The sequence below is a fragment of the Carlito syrichta genome, unplaced genomic scaffold, assembly GCF_000164805.1.
Source record: "Carlito syrichta isolate Samal-C Ts95f unplaced genomic scaffold, Tarsius_syrichta-2.0.1 Scaffold303226, whole genome shotgun sequence".
Lineage (NCBI taxonomy): Eukaryota > Metazoa > Chordata > Mammalia > Primates > Tarsiidae > Carlito > Carlito syrichta.
The window spans coordinates 531720-546494 of NW_007247322.1; the positions used below are offsets into that span (position 1 = coordinate 531720).

At 51.2% G+C, this 14775-nt stretch overlaps 1 protein-coding gene across 1 annotated transcript in view; it reads right to left on the reverse strand.

The window, feature by feature from the left end:
• The window catches only part of WSCD2 (WSC domain containing 2), a 52243-nt gene extending 39789 nt beyond the window's left edge, over positions 1-12454 (reverse strand). Inside the window, exons 1-3 of the mRNA XM_008058140.2 lie at positions 12019-12454; positions 3424-3538; positions 457-641 (exon numbers count right to left, since the gene is read on the reverse strand). Coding sequence (XP_008056331.1) covers positions 457-641; positions 3424-3538; positions 12019-12397 — 679 coding nt within the window. The 5' untranslated portion in view covers positions 12398-12454. The remainder of the gene's footprint in view (positions 1-456; positions 642-3423; positions 3539-12018) is intronic.
• Between the last annotated feature and the right edge of the window lie 2321 nt (positions 12455-14775).

Genomic DNA, 14775 nt, shown 5'->3' on the forward strand with positions numbered 1-14775 from the left:
AACCCTCTGCTGCTTACAAGCTATATGACATTAAAACTCAGTTTCCTTATCTGTGAAATGACATAAGTAAAAAGTTGTGTCTATGTCAAGGGTCGCTGTGAAGATGAGAGGTGCTATTTTATGAGGCATGGAGAGAAGGACCAAGTGTTCCCTGGTATCATTGTCATCATCATCAGACACAAATTGTTCTGTGAATATCAGGAAGGACACACTAAGCTCAGGCTTCAGATCAGTTCCAGAAGGAGGAAGGCTGGTGGGCATGAGGGGGGTGTGGCTGGTACGGGAGGCAGTGAGAGAGGAGGGCATGCCAGACGACCAGAGGGCTCTGCCAGGGTTGGGTGAGGGAGACTGGACAGGAAAGTGGTGGCCTGGGAGTGATGGGGAGCCACAGAAGGTACGCGGAAGACATGCGGGGCTCCTCACTCCAGGTGGGCAGGGCTGGCATGTCTCACGTACACCTGCGGGCCGACTCCTGGGCCAGCTGCAGCCAGTAGATGGAGAGGCGGTTGGCGCCGCCGCACGTGCTGCCCTGTTCGCCCTTGCACTCCATGTCGAACTCCGCCTCACTCACGTTTGCTGCCTGGATCTTGTGGCTGCAGTAGCACTCGGCACCGAACTCCAGCCCGGCATACAGGTAACCCCTGGGGAAGGCTGTTGTCAAGCGGGGTAGCGACCACCATGGAGACTCCAAGGACAGAGAGGTACAATGTGGAGAATGGGGGTGGGGTGCAGTAGGAGGGCCCTGGGGACCAGGAGGTCCTGGGGGGAAGGGGAGACCCTGGGGACAAGAGACCCATCCATATGATGACCTGGGGGTAGAAGGGCCCTAGGGACTAGGACGTCCCAGGGGGACAGGAGACCCAACCGGGTAGAGACCTGGAGGAGGGAAGGCCCTGGGAACTAGGGCCCTGGGAACTAGGAGGTCTCAGGGAGATGGGGAGACCCAGGGATAGGAGACCCATCCACATGGAGACCTGGCAGACACAGGCCTTCAAGAGATGGGAGGCCCCAAGGAAATTAGGAGAGGGTGTGGGACACAGAAAGACCTGGAATGGGGACAGGAGAGAGGGGGGCAGGGAGACTAGGAGATCTGGGGACAGGCACTCTCCAAGGGATGAGGATCTGGACTGGGGAAGCGGAGACCCCAAGAGGATTCAGGACAGAGAGAATACAAAAAAGCCGGGATGAATACAGAGAGGCTCAGGGAAGAGACAGGGACTACCCACCTGCCTTCATCTCCACCCTCATACGCCTGCCCCCCCACACCACATTCGTACTCACTCTCAGCTGTGCACACCTCTCGTGGTACACACACACCCTACCCTGATCCTGCTGTCCCTGCTCTGCCTTATCCTCCTCCCCGTCTGGAGACATGAGACACCCATCTCTCCAGAGGTCAGCCCCTTTGTTTCGGGAAACATCACCCAGAGATGATGCCTCTGTGTCCCTTAAGAGGAGCTTGGGCAAGGGTGGGAGGTGTGGGGAGCTGAGGAGGAGGTAGGGACTCTCATATCCCTCTGGGAGAGGACAAAAACGAGCTCGCATGTCCAGCCAAGGACAAAATTCCTTCCCCTGAAATAAAAAATCCAGGCACTGTAAAGTTTTCAACTTTTTTTTTTCCCACAGCAATGGAATCCTTTCCTAAAAATGACTCTTAGTGGATGCCCCAGTCTGTAAACAAATGAAAGGGCATTGCTTGTCCTGGCTCTGGGGGTAGGATGGTCCCTACTCCCCTCCTCCACACTCCCGGCCCCTCTGCTCACGGTGGGCTCTGCGGCGTTCTCCAGAACCACAAGATACCTCAGGGAGCAGCCTACAAAACACTGGCCATGCCGGGCATCCCCCATGGGACCTGCCAGCTCTTCTCTTACTCTGGATTGTGTGGTGCCTGCTGGAGAGACAGACCTGCCAGGATCATGCCTGTGCACGCCTGGCAACACTGCCCCATCCACCTGCTCACCTGGCATATAGGACCAAAGCAACTTTGGCCAGCTAAGCGTCTCAGTGCCCAACCCCCAGCAAAGTCCCCCCATCAATCTGTCCCAGTCTCCCTATCCCAAGCCCTGTTTCTAGGACGTCTCTGGTGCCCCTCTCCTATGCTAGGACCCACGGATAGAAGCTGCCGTCCCTCAAAAAAGGGCCCAGCAGGTGTTGTCAGCTTCAAAGCAAGAGGAACCCAATTACTCAGAGGCAGAAAGGACAAAATCTCAGATGGAGGAGGACAGGGGCTCAGGGAGACCCATGCAGGAGAGAGGGCAACAGCTGCTGCCCCGGAGAAAGAACAAGATATGCTGGGTCTGGAGGCATGGGGCTTTAATTGAAGCCTAAACTCACCATCATGCAGTATACCCATATAGCAACCTGTGGCATGTATCCTTGAATCTAATTTGTTTTTTAAAAAGGCCAAGCGCAGTGGCTTATGCCTGTAATCCCAGCACTCTGGGAGGCCAAGGTGGGAGGATCGCTTGAACCCAGGGGTTTGAGACCAGCCTGGGCAATATAGCAAGGCCTTGTCTCCACAAAATAAAAATAAAAAAGTAGCCAGGTGTGGTGGCATGCATCTGTAATCCCAGCACTTTTGGAGGACAAGGTCTGCTTGAGCCCAGGAGTTCAAGACCAGCATGGGCAACACAGTGAGACCTCATCTCTACAAAAATAAATCAAAAAACTAGCTGGGTGTGGTGGTGCACACCCAGCTATTCCAGAGGGTAAAGTGGGAGGATCACCTAAACCCAGGAGGTCAAGGCTGCAGTGAGCTGTGATTGTACCACTTCACTTCAGCCTAGGTGACAGGGTGAGATCCCAACTCCAAATAATAATAATAATAACAATAAATATATGTGTGTGTGTATATATATAGATATATATGTGCATCTACAAATTCCTGGACACTCTGTTCTTTAAGGCACAGAATTTAATTCACCTCCCCTTGAGTGTGGGCTGACTTAGTGACTCATTTCTAGTGAGTAGAAGATGGTGAAAGAGACAGTATGGGTCTGCCAAAGCCACATTGCACCATGCTTTGCAGCTTCCTCCTTGCACTCTCCTGTGGATGGCTCGCTCTGGGGGAAGCCGGCTGCCATGTTGTGAGGACACCCAAGCTGCCCCATGGAAAGGCCAATGTGGTGAGGACCTGAGGCCTCCAACCAACAGCCATGTGGTTGTTACAGCAGCCCAAATAGACCAAGACACCCACCATCCTTCCCTCAGCCGATTCTGCCTCAGTCATGGGCTCTTTGATCTTTGAAATCATCCCTGCTTCAAGTTCTTTGTCCTTGCCGTTCCTCTGCCCAGAACACTTACTCAGCTCCTCCTGTGCTTACTCTTTGACACACCCTCCCACAGCAAGGCACAGAATACTACAGACAGGAACCTGGAAAGGAAGAATCTGAAATGAACGTGCTTGAGATCACGGGGCCCTACCGTTCAGCGCAGTTGTCCTGGCAACGGAAGATGGTCATCTTTTTGTAGTCGAAAAAGGACACTCCTCGAAGGGCCCGGCTCTGTGTGTCATCCAGGTAGCAGTCAATGTACTTGGCTTTGGGGAAAGCAAAAAATCAGATGTGGCTGGGGACAAAGCTGAAAGGATTATGGGAGGAAGCTTCACCAGTGTGTCTCTGGTCTTATGTGGCCTTGTCGTTCATGTGGCGCTGTTGGCCTTTTGGTATCAATTCCTTCCTCTGGACAGACATAAGGGAGACTGAGAGTCATGTGCCTTGTTAGAACCTGGTCTAGTGAGGACAGTGCAGGCCAACAGAGTGAGGACAGAACCCTTCTGTGGGCAGGGCCACAAACAAGCCCTTGGCATGTCCTGGAGACTCCTGGGCACCCGGGAACCCAAGCCAAGGCCATTCCCAAGCGCCCAACAGAACTTCCTGTTTCCTGCAGGATGAGACCCATGTTAAAACAGCTCTAAAGGGCTTGACACTAGATGTGTGACTATTTCTACAAGCTAACTTAAGAGATTTGCTTCTCTGGACTTGGGGATCTCAAGGTCTAGGTCCTCATTCTCCAGTTACTTCCTAGTATGGGCCTAGTAAGTTTAGACCCAGTTTTCTTTGTAGCAGGGATAAAAATGTCAATCCAGTGAGCTTAAAATAAGAATGATTTGTGTAAAGTATTCTATTATACTATCCGGCATATAATAGGTACCAAATTAAGGTGAGTAGAAAAAGAGACTATCCATTTACAATGCTTTTGGAAAAGCATCTTTTCCCATAAGTTCTTAAAATTATTATTTGGACATGCATTTTGGTAAGTGCTTTATGTATACTGTCTTTTTGGATCCTTATGACTCTAGGAGAATATTATTCTCATTTTCTACAGAGGAAGAAACACCCAGAGAAGTTAAGTCACTTGCTCAAGGTAACACAGCCGAGACATTGAGACATGTGGAGTCAGAATGGAAACCGAGCAACCCAGCTCCAGGGCCTCTGTTCTGAGTTTCTGGCTTCTCGAATCAGGGGATCTTTGCTGTTGCCCTGTGTGAAGTGGAAGCACTGACGTTCTCATGCCCTTTTCTTAGGTGACTCAACAGAGGCTCAAGCAGGTGAAGCAGCCTCCCTACAGTCCGAATCACAGAACAAAGATTCAAATCCAGGTCTATGGGACCCCCAAGCCAGAAACTGGAGGTTGGACCAAGGATGCAGCCAGAAAATGAGGGAGGGAAATGCTGAGTGCCCCTGAACTAGCTTCCTGGCTAGGCTGCTGCCTGCACTGTGGACTTCTTCCCTGCCTGCTTACAGTACAGGGCAGGAGCTCTCAGGGGGCGCAGGCTCATAGCCAAGCCATGGTGTCCCTTGACATGCTGCTGGAGATGTGTCTTGATCTAACCACCTTGAACTTCTTTCATAAGACAGAGGTGATGTGCTGGACTGAGAACAGTTCATTTTTAAAAGAAACATCGCCTCCCCAAAGCAGGAACCGACGGTGATGGCTGCATCTTGTCTTTGTGCTTGTTCAATGGTGGGGTCCCTCCCATTACAGATGCAGCCATGGCCCCTCGACTCCAGGCATGGAGGCTGTGTACCTGAGTCAGGGGAGAGTGCTCCATGGCCATGTGTGCGGAGGGGGCTTCAACTAGCTCAGTTCGGTAGTTCCCTAGAGGACTGAGCGTCCCAGGGTGCATTGCAGGATGGGCAAGAGAACAAAGAGGGAGCTGGAGGGGGGGAGAGAAGGAAGGAGGCAGGAAGGAGATGGAAGGGATAGAGATGGGAGAAGGCTGGCTTATTTTGGTAGTGTGAGTCCTTGTCATCAGCTCAATAGATTGTGTCTGCATGTGTGTATGTGGAGAGAGAGAAACAGGGAGAGAGGGAGGAAGGAAAAGGGACAGAGATGACAAAATGATCATGTATTGAACACCTACTATGTGCTACCTACTTGACTACATGTCATGGCTCATTTTTCTAAACCCAGTCTTCACCAGCTTCCTATGGACCCATTTTATAGATGAGGAAACTGGTCACAGTGTGCTTATATATCTGTCTACCTTAGAAGTGAATTTTATTTCAGCAATATGGTATATGTTCTGACTGGCAACTAGCCATGCCACTTCTGTTTTTCCTCTTGTCAAAATGGAATTGGGAGCTGTGTCACCAGCCCAAGTTCCCACAGCATGTAGCATCTCACTTCAAATTCAAGACAAGATCTATCCTCCAAGCCTTTCACACTTGGGAAGGCTTACCTCCTTCTGGCCCATGGCTTCTATGAAGGGGCTTTCCTGAAAGGGACAGATGCTCGTGCCCCAGATATGTTGGCCTTGGGGTTAGGTGTAATATAATCTTAGGTGGTTCCACCTTCAGGTGAAGGTAGACAAATCTGGCTACATGTGGTACAGTGGAGCATGTTAGATATGATTTTTTTTTTGAGCTGGAGTCTCACTCCATTGCCCAGGCTAGAGTGCCGTGGCACACTCACGGCCACCACAGCCTTGACCTGCTGGGCTTAGGCAGTCCTTCCACCTCAGTCTTCCAAGTAGCTGGAACTACAGGTGTGTGCTACCACGCCTGGCTAGTTTTTTGATTTATTGTAGAGATGAGGTCTCATCAAGTTGCCCAAGCTGTTCTTGAACCTGTGGGCTCAGGCAATCCTCTCACCTCAGCCTTCCAAAGTGCTGAGATTATAGGCTTGAGCCACCATACCCAGCCAGAAATGATTTTTATAATCAAGTTAATGGTAATAAAAGTATAGTTTGCAGGCTCATGTGTGTGTCCCTTGTGGAGTGAGGGGTGGATTGCAATGGATGCTGTCATTCCTTCAAAGCATGCACACTATGTAGGTTTGCTATCAGAAGACCTCACCTGCCTTGACCACAGAGGACACACTGACCTTGGCAGGGTGAGTCAGGGTCCATCCTCCCAGTCAGTGACTGCTTCAAGGAAGGACCCAGGGCCTCTGTGTTGTATTCTGATAGATTAAAGCTGGGAGAAGGAAATATGCCTCTTGGTCAGGCACAGTGGCTCTCACTTGTAATCCCAGCACTTTGGGAGGCCAAGGCAGGAGAATTGCTTGAGCCCAGGAGTTGAAGATTGCTTGAGGTCAGGAGTTTGAGACCAGCTTGGGCAACACAGCAAGACCCTGTCTCTATAAAAAAAAAAAACCAAAAAAACTGGCCAAGCGTGATGGTGCATGCCTATAAGTCTCAGCTACTTGGGAGGCTGAAGCAGGCAGATTGCTTGAGCTCAGGAGTTTAAGCCTGCAATGAGCCATGATTGCATTATTGTACTCCAGCCTAGGTGACAGTGAGACTCTGTCTCAAAAAATAAATAGGTAAGTAAATACCCAGTCCAGCAGAGCCACTTCTGCAGTTTGATGACATGATACCACGCATGTTCTTCTTCAGCTTATGCTGGTTCAGGTTGGGATTTTGTCCCTTGCCGCCAGGGGAGCACGGACTAACATGCTAATACTAAGCTAAGTTTCTTGCCTGGGTCCAGTGAGCAGTGAGGGTCTAGACCCAATCCAGACCTGTCTGTCAAAGCTGTCCCTTTCCATGCAGCACACTGGGTCCAGGCTTAGGGAGGGGATCTCCAATCTCCATCCTCCCCAGAGGGACCTGCCCAAGAGGAGGAGGGGAGAGGGAGCATTCCTTGGGAGAAGAGCTGGGGACTAGGATTTGACCACAGGTTCATCTTCCCCAAGACCTGGGCATCTTTTTATTTATTTAGTCAGGGTCTCGCTCTGTCACCCAGGCTGGAGTGCAGTGGCATGATCACAGCTCACCAAAGCCTCGATTTTCTGGGCTCAGGCAATCCTTTCACCTCAGCCTCCCAAGTAGCTGGGACTACAGACACTGGCCACCATGTCTGGCTCATGTTTTGACATTTTGTAAAGATAAGGTTTTTCTATGTTGCCCAGGCTGGTCTTGGACCCCTGGGTCAAGCAATTCTCCCACCTCAGCCTCCCAAAGTGCTGGGATTACAGGTGTGAGCCACTGCACCTGGCCTAAGCCTAGGCTTTTAAATGCCACTCTGTCCCCTTCCTCACCCTCCTGTCAGACCAGGCATAAGGTTGAGATATACCATTCAACAGGTGCTTGAAGACTTGTGCAGTGAACAAGTGACCCTCTGTTTCCTTGACTGTCAACAGGAGAGAAGATGCACGCACTTCATGCCTGCTTTCTGAGCGAGCATGGGCTGAGCTCCAGGGATCAGGATACGAATACTGAGGAGGGGTTGGTTTCCTCCCTGTCCTGGGCAAGATCTGGTGACCATCCCCATGATCTTCGGGGTGGGCTGCACCCAACACAACCATCATCCCTGTTCCTGGAGTTTGAGCACTCCATGAGCTTATCTGTAGTCACCACGGCCCACCAACATCCTCTCCAGCTGTTCCTTGGGGCCCCACCTTTGAATCCTGCTGTGCCATCAGAATCTCTCAGAGGCGGGAAGTCAGGTATGCAAAACAGGAACAGAACCACAGGCCATGGGAGGGTGGATTAATGGCAGGGCTTGCACAATCCTTCAGCACATCTCTGCCACGACCTAAAGATTGCTGAAGGGTCAAAGTCACCCCTGCACTGTTTATCTCCAGTCCAGAAACCAGCATCTGAAAAGAGGCTACCTGGTGGTGGCATTTTTTTCTTACCTTTTTTTCCTTTGGCCCCAATTAATCTTTTCAAGAAATTTTGCTATCTATGACACAGGTGATTTAAGAGGGTAGCTGAATGCAAACCAATCTGTATGCCTTTGATTTATTGTTTGTGAGTAGTCCTCCACACAGGAGGCCTCATGCTGTACTGGAGTCAACCAGATCTGAGTTCGAGTCCTGGGTATGATGCTGCAATAGCCTCGAAACACTACTCCATCCCTCGGGAGAAGTGGGAACAAAAATTCTGCTAGGAGTGTTTCAATTGAATTGTGTACTACGCCCCACCCCATGACCAAGTTGAAGTCCTAAGTCCTAATACCTTAGAATGAGGCCTCACTTGGGGATAGAGTCCCTGCAGATGTAAATCAGTTCCGAGGCTAACCTGGAGGAGGATATATGACTGGTGTCCTTATAAGAAGGTGGTCATGCCAGGCTCACACCTGTAATCCCTGCCTGAGTGCAGCCCCTCTTCTCCCGCTCCTGGCCTGTGATGGGCTCTGAATCTCTGCAGCTGAAGTCCGTGTCACTGCTTTGGGCAGTGCCCCCGCTGGCTTCTGAGAAAACCAGATGAGTTTAGCGTCAGGTCAGAGAAGCCTCTCCTTTTTTATTAGCATGAATCTCACATGTTGTCTTTCCTTGCTGAACTCTGGATAAGTTAATCAGGGACAGGCTTGATTCATGTTTTCTTAATAACACTGCGTGATTCCACAGGCTGCCGGCTAAGAGCCCCAGACTCACAGCTGCTTTCTTATTTTCTCTTTCTTCTCTCTTTGCATTTTGTAAAATATATAAGATTGCTGGGTTGGGTGTGGTATTAGCATGGAATAGAAGAATGCTCACAAGCTTTGGAACTAAACAGACCTTTTTAAAACCTCAGTTCCTCTGCGGGTATCCTGGGATAAGTGATTTCTCCGAGGCTCAGTTTTATCATCTGTGAAATGGGGTAATGATTGTCTCCAGCTTACTGAGTTGTGGTAATTAAATAAAGCAATGAAATCCTTATAACATGGTCTAGCCCATAATGCTTCTTCAGTAGATGCTAGCTAGCTCTTGTGACTACTACTACTACTGATAGCAACTATTCAGTGACCTATTATCGGGGACAAGGAGATGTGATGAACATTTGACAGATATCATTTTGTTCCAATAATATATGAAAATCAAAGAGACGGTGGCCGGTGTGCAGTTGGTGCTCAATAAATGGTAATAACTATGGTTAGTGGCAGTGGTCACTGTGTTTCATTCTCACAAGATGGATGTTTTTGGTGTATCAAGTGTGCCCCAAGGAGCTCGTGTCCTACCAGGGTCCTGGGCAAGCACAGGTGTCGCCACTTACACCAGGGCTGTTCTAGGGAACACAGAGGAGGAGGGTCTGATCCAGGCCCAGGGGATCAGGGCAATTTCCTGGAGGTGAGCAAAGCTGAGACATGGAAGAAGAGTAGAGTTCATCCCATGGAGGTGCCCCAGACTGAGGGGCAGTCCTTCCTTCCTTCATTCATTCATTCATTCATTCATTCCACAAGTAGCTATTGAGTGCCAGCTTTGTGCTAGACACTGTCCTGTCCCTGGTGCTGATGGAACAGAAACAAGACACAGGTGACAGTCCTATCTTCCTGGAGCCTACAGTCTAGCAGGGAGACCGACTATAAACACTGAGTCAAATGCGTGAACAAGAGGCTTTCAGATGGTGATAAGTGCTGTGACAAAGATAAAGCTGTAGGATGCAGTTGTGACGGGTAGAAGGCGGGGCCACCTGAGTTAGTACACTCTGGGAAAGTAAGGTTTGGTGGAGACTCAAAGGGAAGAAGGGAGCCATGCAAAGGTCTGGGGAGAGAGCATCCCCAATGGAAGGGACTACATCTACAGAGATCCTGAGGTAGGAATGTGTTTGGTGTGGTCAAAGAACAGCAAGAAAGACAGCAGGGCAGAGCATGGTTAGGGGGTGAGGGATATTACAAGAGGAGCCTGGAGAGGTGGGCGGTGGGATGAGTCTGGAATTTATCCTAAGAGTGATGGGGTGTATAGCCCAAGGGGAAGGCTTGTGAGAACTGGGGTGTTCAAAGGCCCAGATGGAGTTTGCAGTGCAGACAAAATGGAGCTGGACGAGTGGAGACGGCGGAGAGAAGCCACATCACGGTTTCAGCATCACGCAAGCCCTCTCACCTCTGCCCCCAAGACGGGACCCTTCCCCAGCGAGCTCCCAGCAGCACCTCCTGAATGCCCTAAGCACCTGCCCGTGCCAGGCGTTGTGTTGGTGCCTTAGTGGCCGTTGTCTCATTGAACTCTCAGAGCATCCTGGAAGGAAGAGCTTATTGTCCCACTTTACAGATTTCAAAGCTGAGGCATGAGGAGGTGAAGCCATTTGCCTGGGCCACACGGCTGGCTGGGTGCAGCTGGAATGTGACTCCCAGTTCCCGCTCCATTCTGCCACCTCCACTGTCTCCTTCATCTTCCTCTGGACACGAAGTTTTTAGAGAGGAAGACGTCTAGGAAATTCCCACGGGTGGGATGGTAGGGTCTTCTGGACGGTTGCTAGGCCAGGTCGGGGAGCGACTGGGCAGAGGAATGTTCTCCCAGACCGTCCCCTCCTTCTCTTCCTCCTCTCTGTCTCCTCCTTCCCTCCGTGGTGGGAGATGAGGTTTTCTGCACATTGGATCACGGTGCAGCCCAGAGACGAGTGAGGCGTCCCTCTGCCTCGACGGGCAGCTCGTTCTCCCAACCTACCTGGCCCAGACTTCTAGAATGTTCACTTCCATTCATCTCATGACTTGCAGGGCTGTGGGCTCCTCCTGGGCATGCTGGTCAGATGCCAGTGGACTCTGGGGGATGGTCCTTGAGTGCCACGCATCCAGGCCAGATGGGTCCAGTGTAAGCTCCAGCCTGCCACGGGCCGGCCTGCACAGCCTTGAGCAGTCTTTCCCTCCTCAAGCCTGTTTCCATGTCTATTAACTGGGCCTCAGGATCGCAGGGGCCTTGTTCAAGCCCACAGAGTGCAGTAGAAATCAAATGAGGTAATGCACTCGCAAAGAAAAGCCATTTCTGCCTGTAAAAGGCTGAGGAAATGTGTCCAGGGCATTGATGTCCCCTGAGATCCCTCAACAAGGGGCCCGGCACGGTGACCAAGAGGCAGTTTTGTGGAGGAGAAGTGCTGCCACTTAGTAGCTGTGTAATCTTGTGCTCTGGTGCTTCAGTTTCCTCATCTTTAAAATGGGAATCATAGCCGGGTTCGGTGGCTCAGCTTGTAATCCTGCGCTTTGGGAGACAGAGGTGAGTGGATTGCCTGAGCCTGCGGGTTCGAGACCCGCCTGGGCAACTTGGTGAGACCTCATCTCTACAATAAATTAAAAAATTAGCCGGGTGTGGTAGTGCATGCCTGTAATTCCAGCTACTTGGAAGGCTGAGGTGGAAGCATCCCTGGAGCCCAGCAGGTCGAGGCTGTGGTGGCCGGGAGCGGCCACTGCACTCCAGTCTGGGCGACAGAGTGAGACTCCAACTCAAAAAAAAAATTAAATTAAATGGGAATCATAACACCTACTATATAGAGTTGCAGTAGTATTTCTATATATGTAAAGTGCTTCAAACAGTACTTGTGTGCAGCAAGTACTCAAAACATGTCAGCTGTTTTAATTTTCCCATATACACAACAGGAACTGACAGATGTTGCAGGGAAAGGTCAGACTTTGACCTCTGATACATGTGGCCTTCAATTCCACACTCACCAGCTGACAAGCGGTGTGACCTTGGGCAAGCTCCTCGGTTTCTCTGAGCTTCAGCTTTCTCCTCTGTGCAGTGGGGATGACCATGAACCCTGCCGTCTATAACTACATTACCGTTTCCCCTATTACATGTTGACGGCAGACAGGGCTGTGAACCTGTTCCTGCCCCTCCCCTCTCCTTGCCCCGCTCCGGGGCCAGGCGTCCCGCTCTTACCTCGCTCTTCCTCCTTCTCGCGGACGACCCTCCCCTTGAGGGCCCGGCTCCAGGCTCCACCGTAGTCACCCAGCTTGGCTCTCTCGCTCCCGTCTTTGCCCTTGAGCCAGGGCCCGTACCTGCGGGCGATGCTCGCAGCCTCGCCTGCGTCCCGGAAGCCTCTGCCCAGGTGCATGTCGCCCAAGAAGGGCAGCTCGGCACCCTCCACCGGGCCTCCTGCGACGGGGTTGGCCTGGTTCTCGGAGACCGCCGGCTGGCCCACAAAGCCAGAGTGCAGGAGGACAAGGCTCCCAGCGGTCAGGTAGAGTGCCAAGAAGGTGAAGAAGCGGACGGGTTTCCTGCGGAAGTACCGCTGGAATTTGAACCACAGCTTGGCCATAGCGGGGTCATTCCGGACTGGCTCGCCGAGGCTTGGCTGGGGAGGTTGGGAGGGGATGGAGGGAGCTTGGTTCCTGAGCTCCCCTTAGGGATGGAGTCCCCGGGGGTTCTCCGTCTTCTTCCCTCTGCAAAGGGGCTCGCTGAGGACAAAGAGGGAGGGTAGGTCCAGTGCCTTGCTGAGGCCAAGAGAAAGGGGGACAGAGCTCGCCGGCCCTCCCGAAGTCAAGGGGAGTTTCTTTGGACCACGAAAGGGGTTTGGAGGACACACAAGAGTGGGTCCCATCTTCCTACATCTTTTTCTTCACTTCAGAGTGTTTGGCAATAGCAATCAGGAGGATTCCAAGGGTCACAGCAGCTGCAGTTCATGCCTTGCCCTTTCTTGACCCTTCAGGAGCTTGGTTATTTCCCCCAGGATCTCATTTCTGGCCTCCTCCCCAGCTGGGGACCGAACTCGGCCCGTCTGCCTTGTAGGAACAGAAGCCGGGGGGCCGCCATCCGGGCAGGCATCAGGCCTCAGGGCCACCACCTGCAAACAGCAGAGACACGGTGTGAGAAGCCACCTCACCCAAGCACAGACGTCACATTCTCAAGGGGGAATGCAGAGGCCCAGAGAGGAGAGGAACCCACCGACAGCATGGAGCACCTCGAGAGCAGTGCTGGACAGAAGCCAGGACTGCCTCTTCCAGGACGCTGACTTTTTCTTTAAACCAACCTGAGAATTTAGGGGCTTGAATTCTACTGGGCTCTAGTTTGGGGACAAACTTTACCCCACCTTGGGCAAGCATGGGTTCTTATGGGCTGGTGATGTACAGAGGAGGACTCCCAGAGAACCGGAATTGTCTTTTGGAGGTGGACCTCTTGTAGGACAGGCTTCCCCTGCTAGGTAAATCTTCTGGGAACCCTTCAGCATCAGTGTACCATCTAGTGTTGTTGTAAAAGGCTGTGCTTGGCTTCAGTGATTTTTTTTTTTTTTTTTGGCAATTCGTTGAAGTGTTTGCCCATTTCAGGATGGATGATTTACGGGCACACATGCCTACACTGTGCAGAGAGAGTATTCAGCAGTTTTGAACCACGGGAGGGCCGGTGAGCTCTGTTCTCCTTTCTCTTGGCCTCAGCCAGGCACTGGACCTACCCTCCCTCTTTGGCCTCAGCATGGCCCCCTGCCCCAATCTTGTCCCAGGTGACTTTGTTTCTGCTTCCCCAGATGAAAAAGACCTCAAGGGGAAATGTTGTACTGATGTAAAAGAGGCAAAACAACAAATGGCAGAAGCACTAAAAGGCATCAAAACTGATGAGTTCATAAACTGTTTTGAGCAGCAGAAAAAGCATCTCAATAGGTGTATTGCATCACATGAAGAGTACTTTAAAGATGACTGAAGTGCCGGGCTCGGTGGCTCAGCCTATAATCCCGTGCCTTTGGGAGGCTGTGGTGAGTGGATTGCCTGAGCCCGCGGGTTCAAGACCTGACTGGGCAGGCGAGACCTCATCTCTACAATAAAATCAAAAAATTAGCTGGATGTGGTAGCGCAAGCCTGTAATTCTGGCTACTCAGAAGGCTGAGGCGGAAAGATCGCCGGAGCCCAGCAGGTCGAGGCTGCGGTGGCTGGGAGCAGCCACTGTACTCCGGTCTGGGCAACAGAGTGAGACTCCAACTCAAAAAAATAAATAAATAAATAAATTCTGGTTTGGGGAGTCCCCCCTCATGCTTTGCTCTGCACTTTCTATATATTTGCCAAACACACACTGACTCATGGGTTATCTTAAGTCCAAAAAGTGCATTCTAGGTCCTTGCTGAACTGTCTGCCATACCTGGGTGATTCAGAACCAGACCAAATGCACTCATTTTTTTTTCCAATAAATATTTTAGTGAGACCTACTGTGGAACAGGTGCTCACCTAGATGCTGGAGATAAAACCGTGGAGAAAAAAACCTTTCCCCCAGGGCTCACATTCTAGTGGGAGAGATAAAATTCAAAGCCCTTCCCCTCTACCCAAGGAAGAAAAGGAAAAGGAAGGAAATAGGGTTGCCTAGCAACACATTCATTCATTTAGTATTTAATGAGGACCAGCTCTGTACCCAGCTTTTCATTTATTCCTCACACATTCCTATGGGTGATAACGATTTCCCTATTTTGCAAATAAGGAAACTGATGTCATCACATTGCTGGAGATTGGGGGAGCTGGGATTTGAACCCAAGGCAGTCCAAGTCCCCAAGCACAGCTCTTCACCACTGCCTCTTTGACTCTGCCTGTACATTACTTTGGAATTCAGGGAAAGGCCCCCCAAACGCAGCCTATCTCAACGGCCTTCCCCTTAACAGGGCTGGCACATCCTTTGTCAGGTCTCCCGGAGTGTGGCCTGGAAGCATCTGATCCAGAA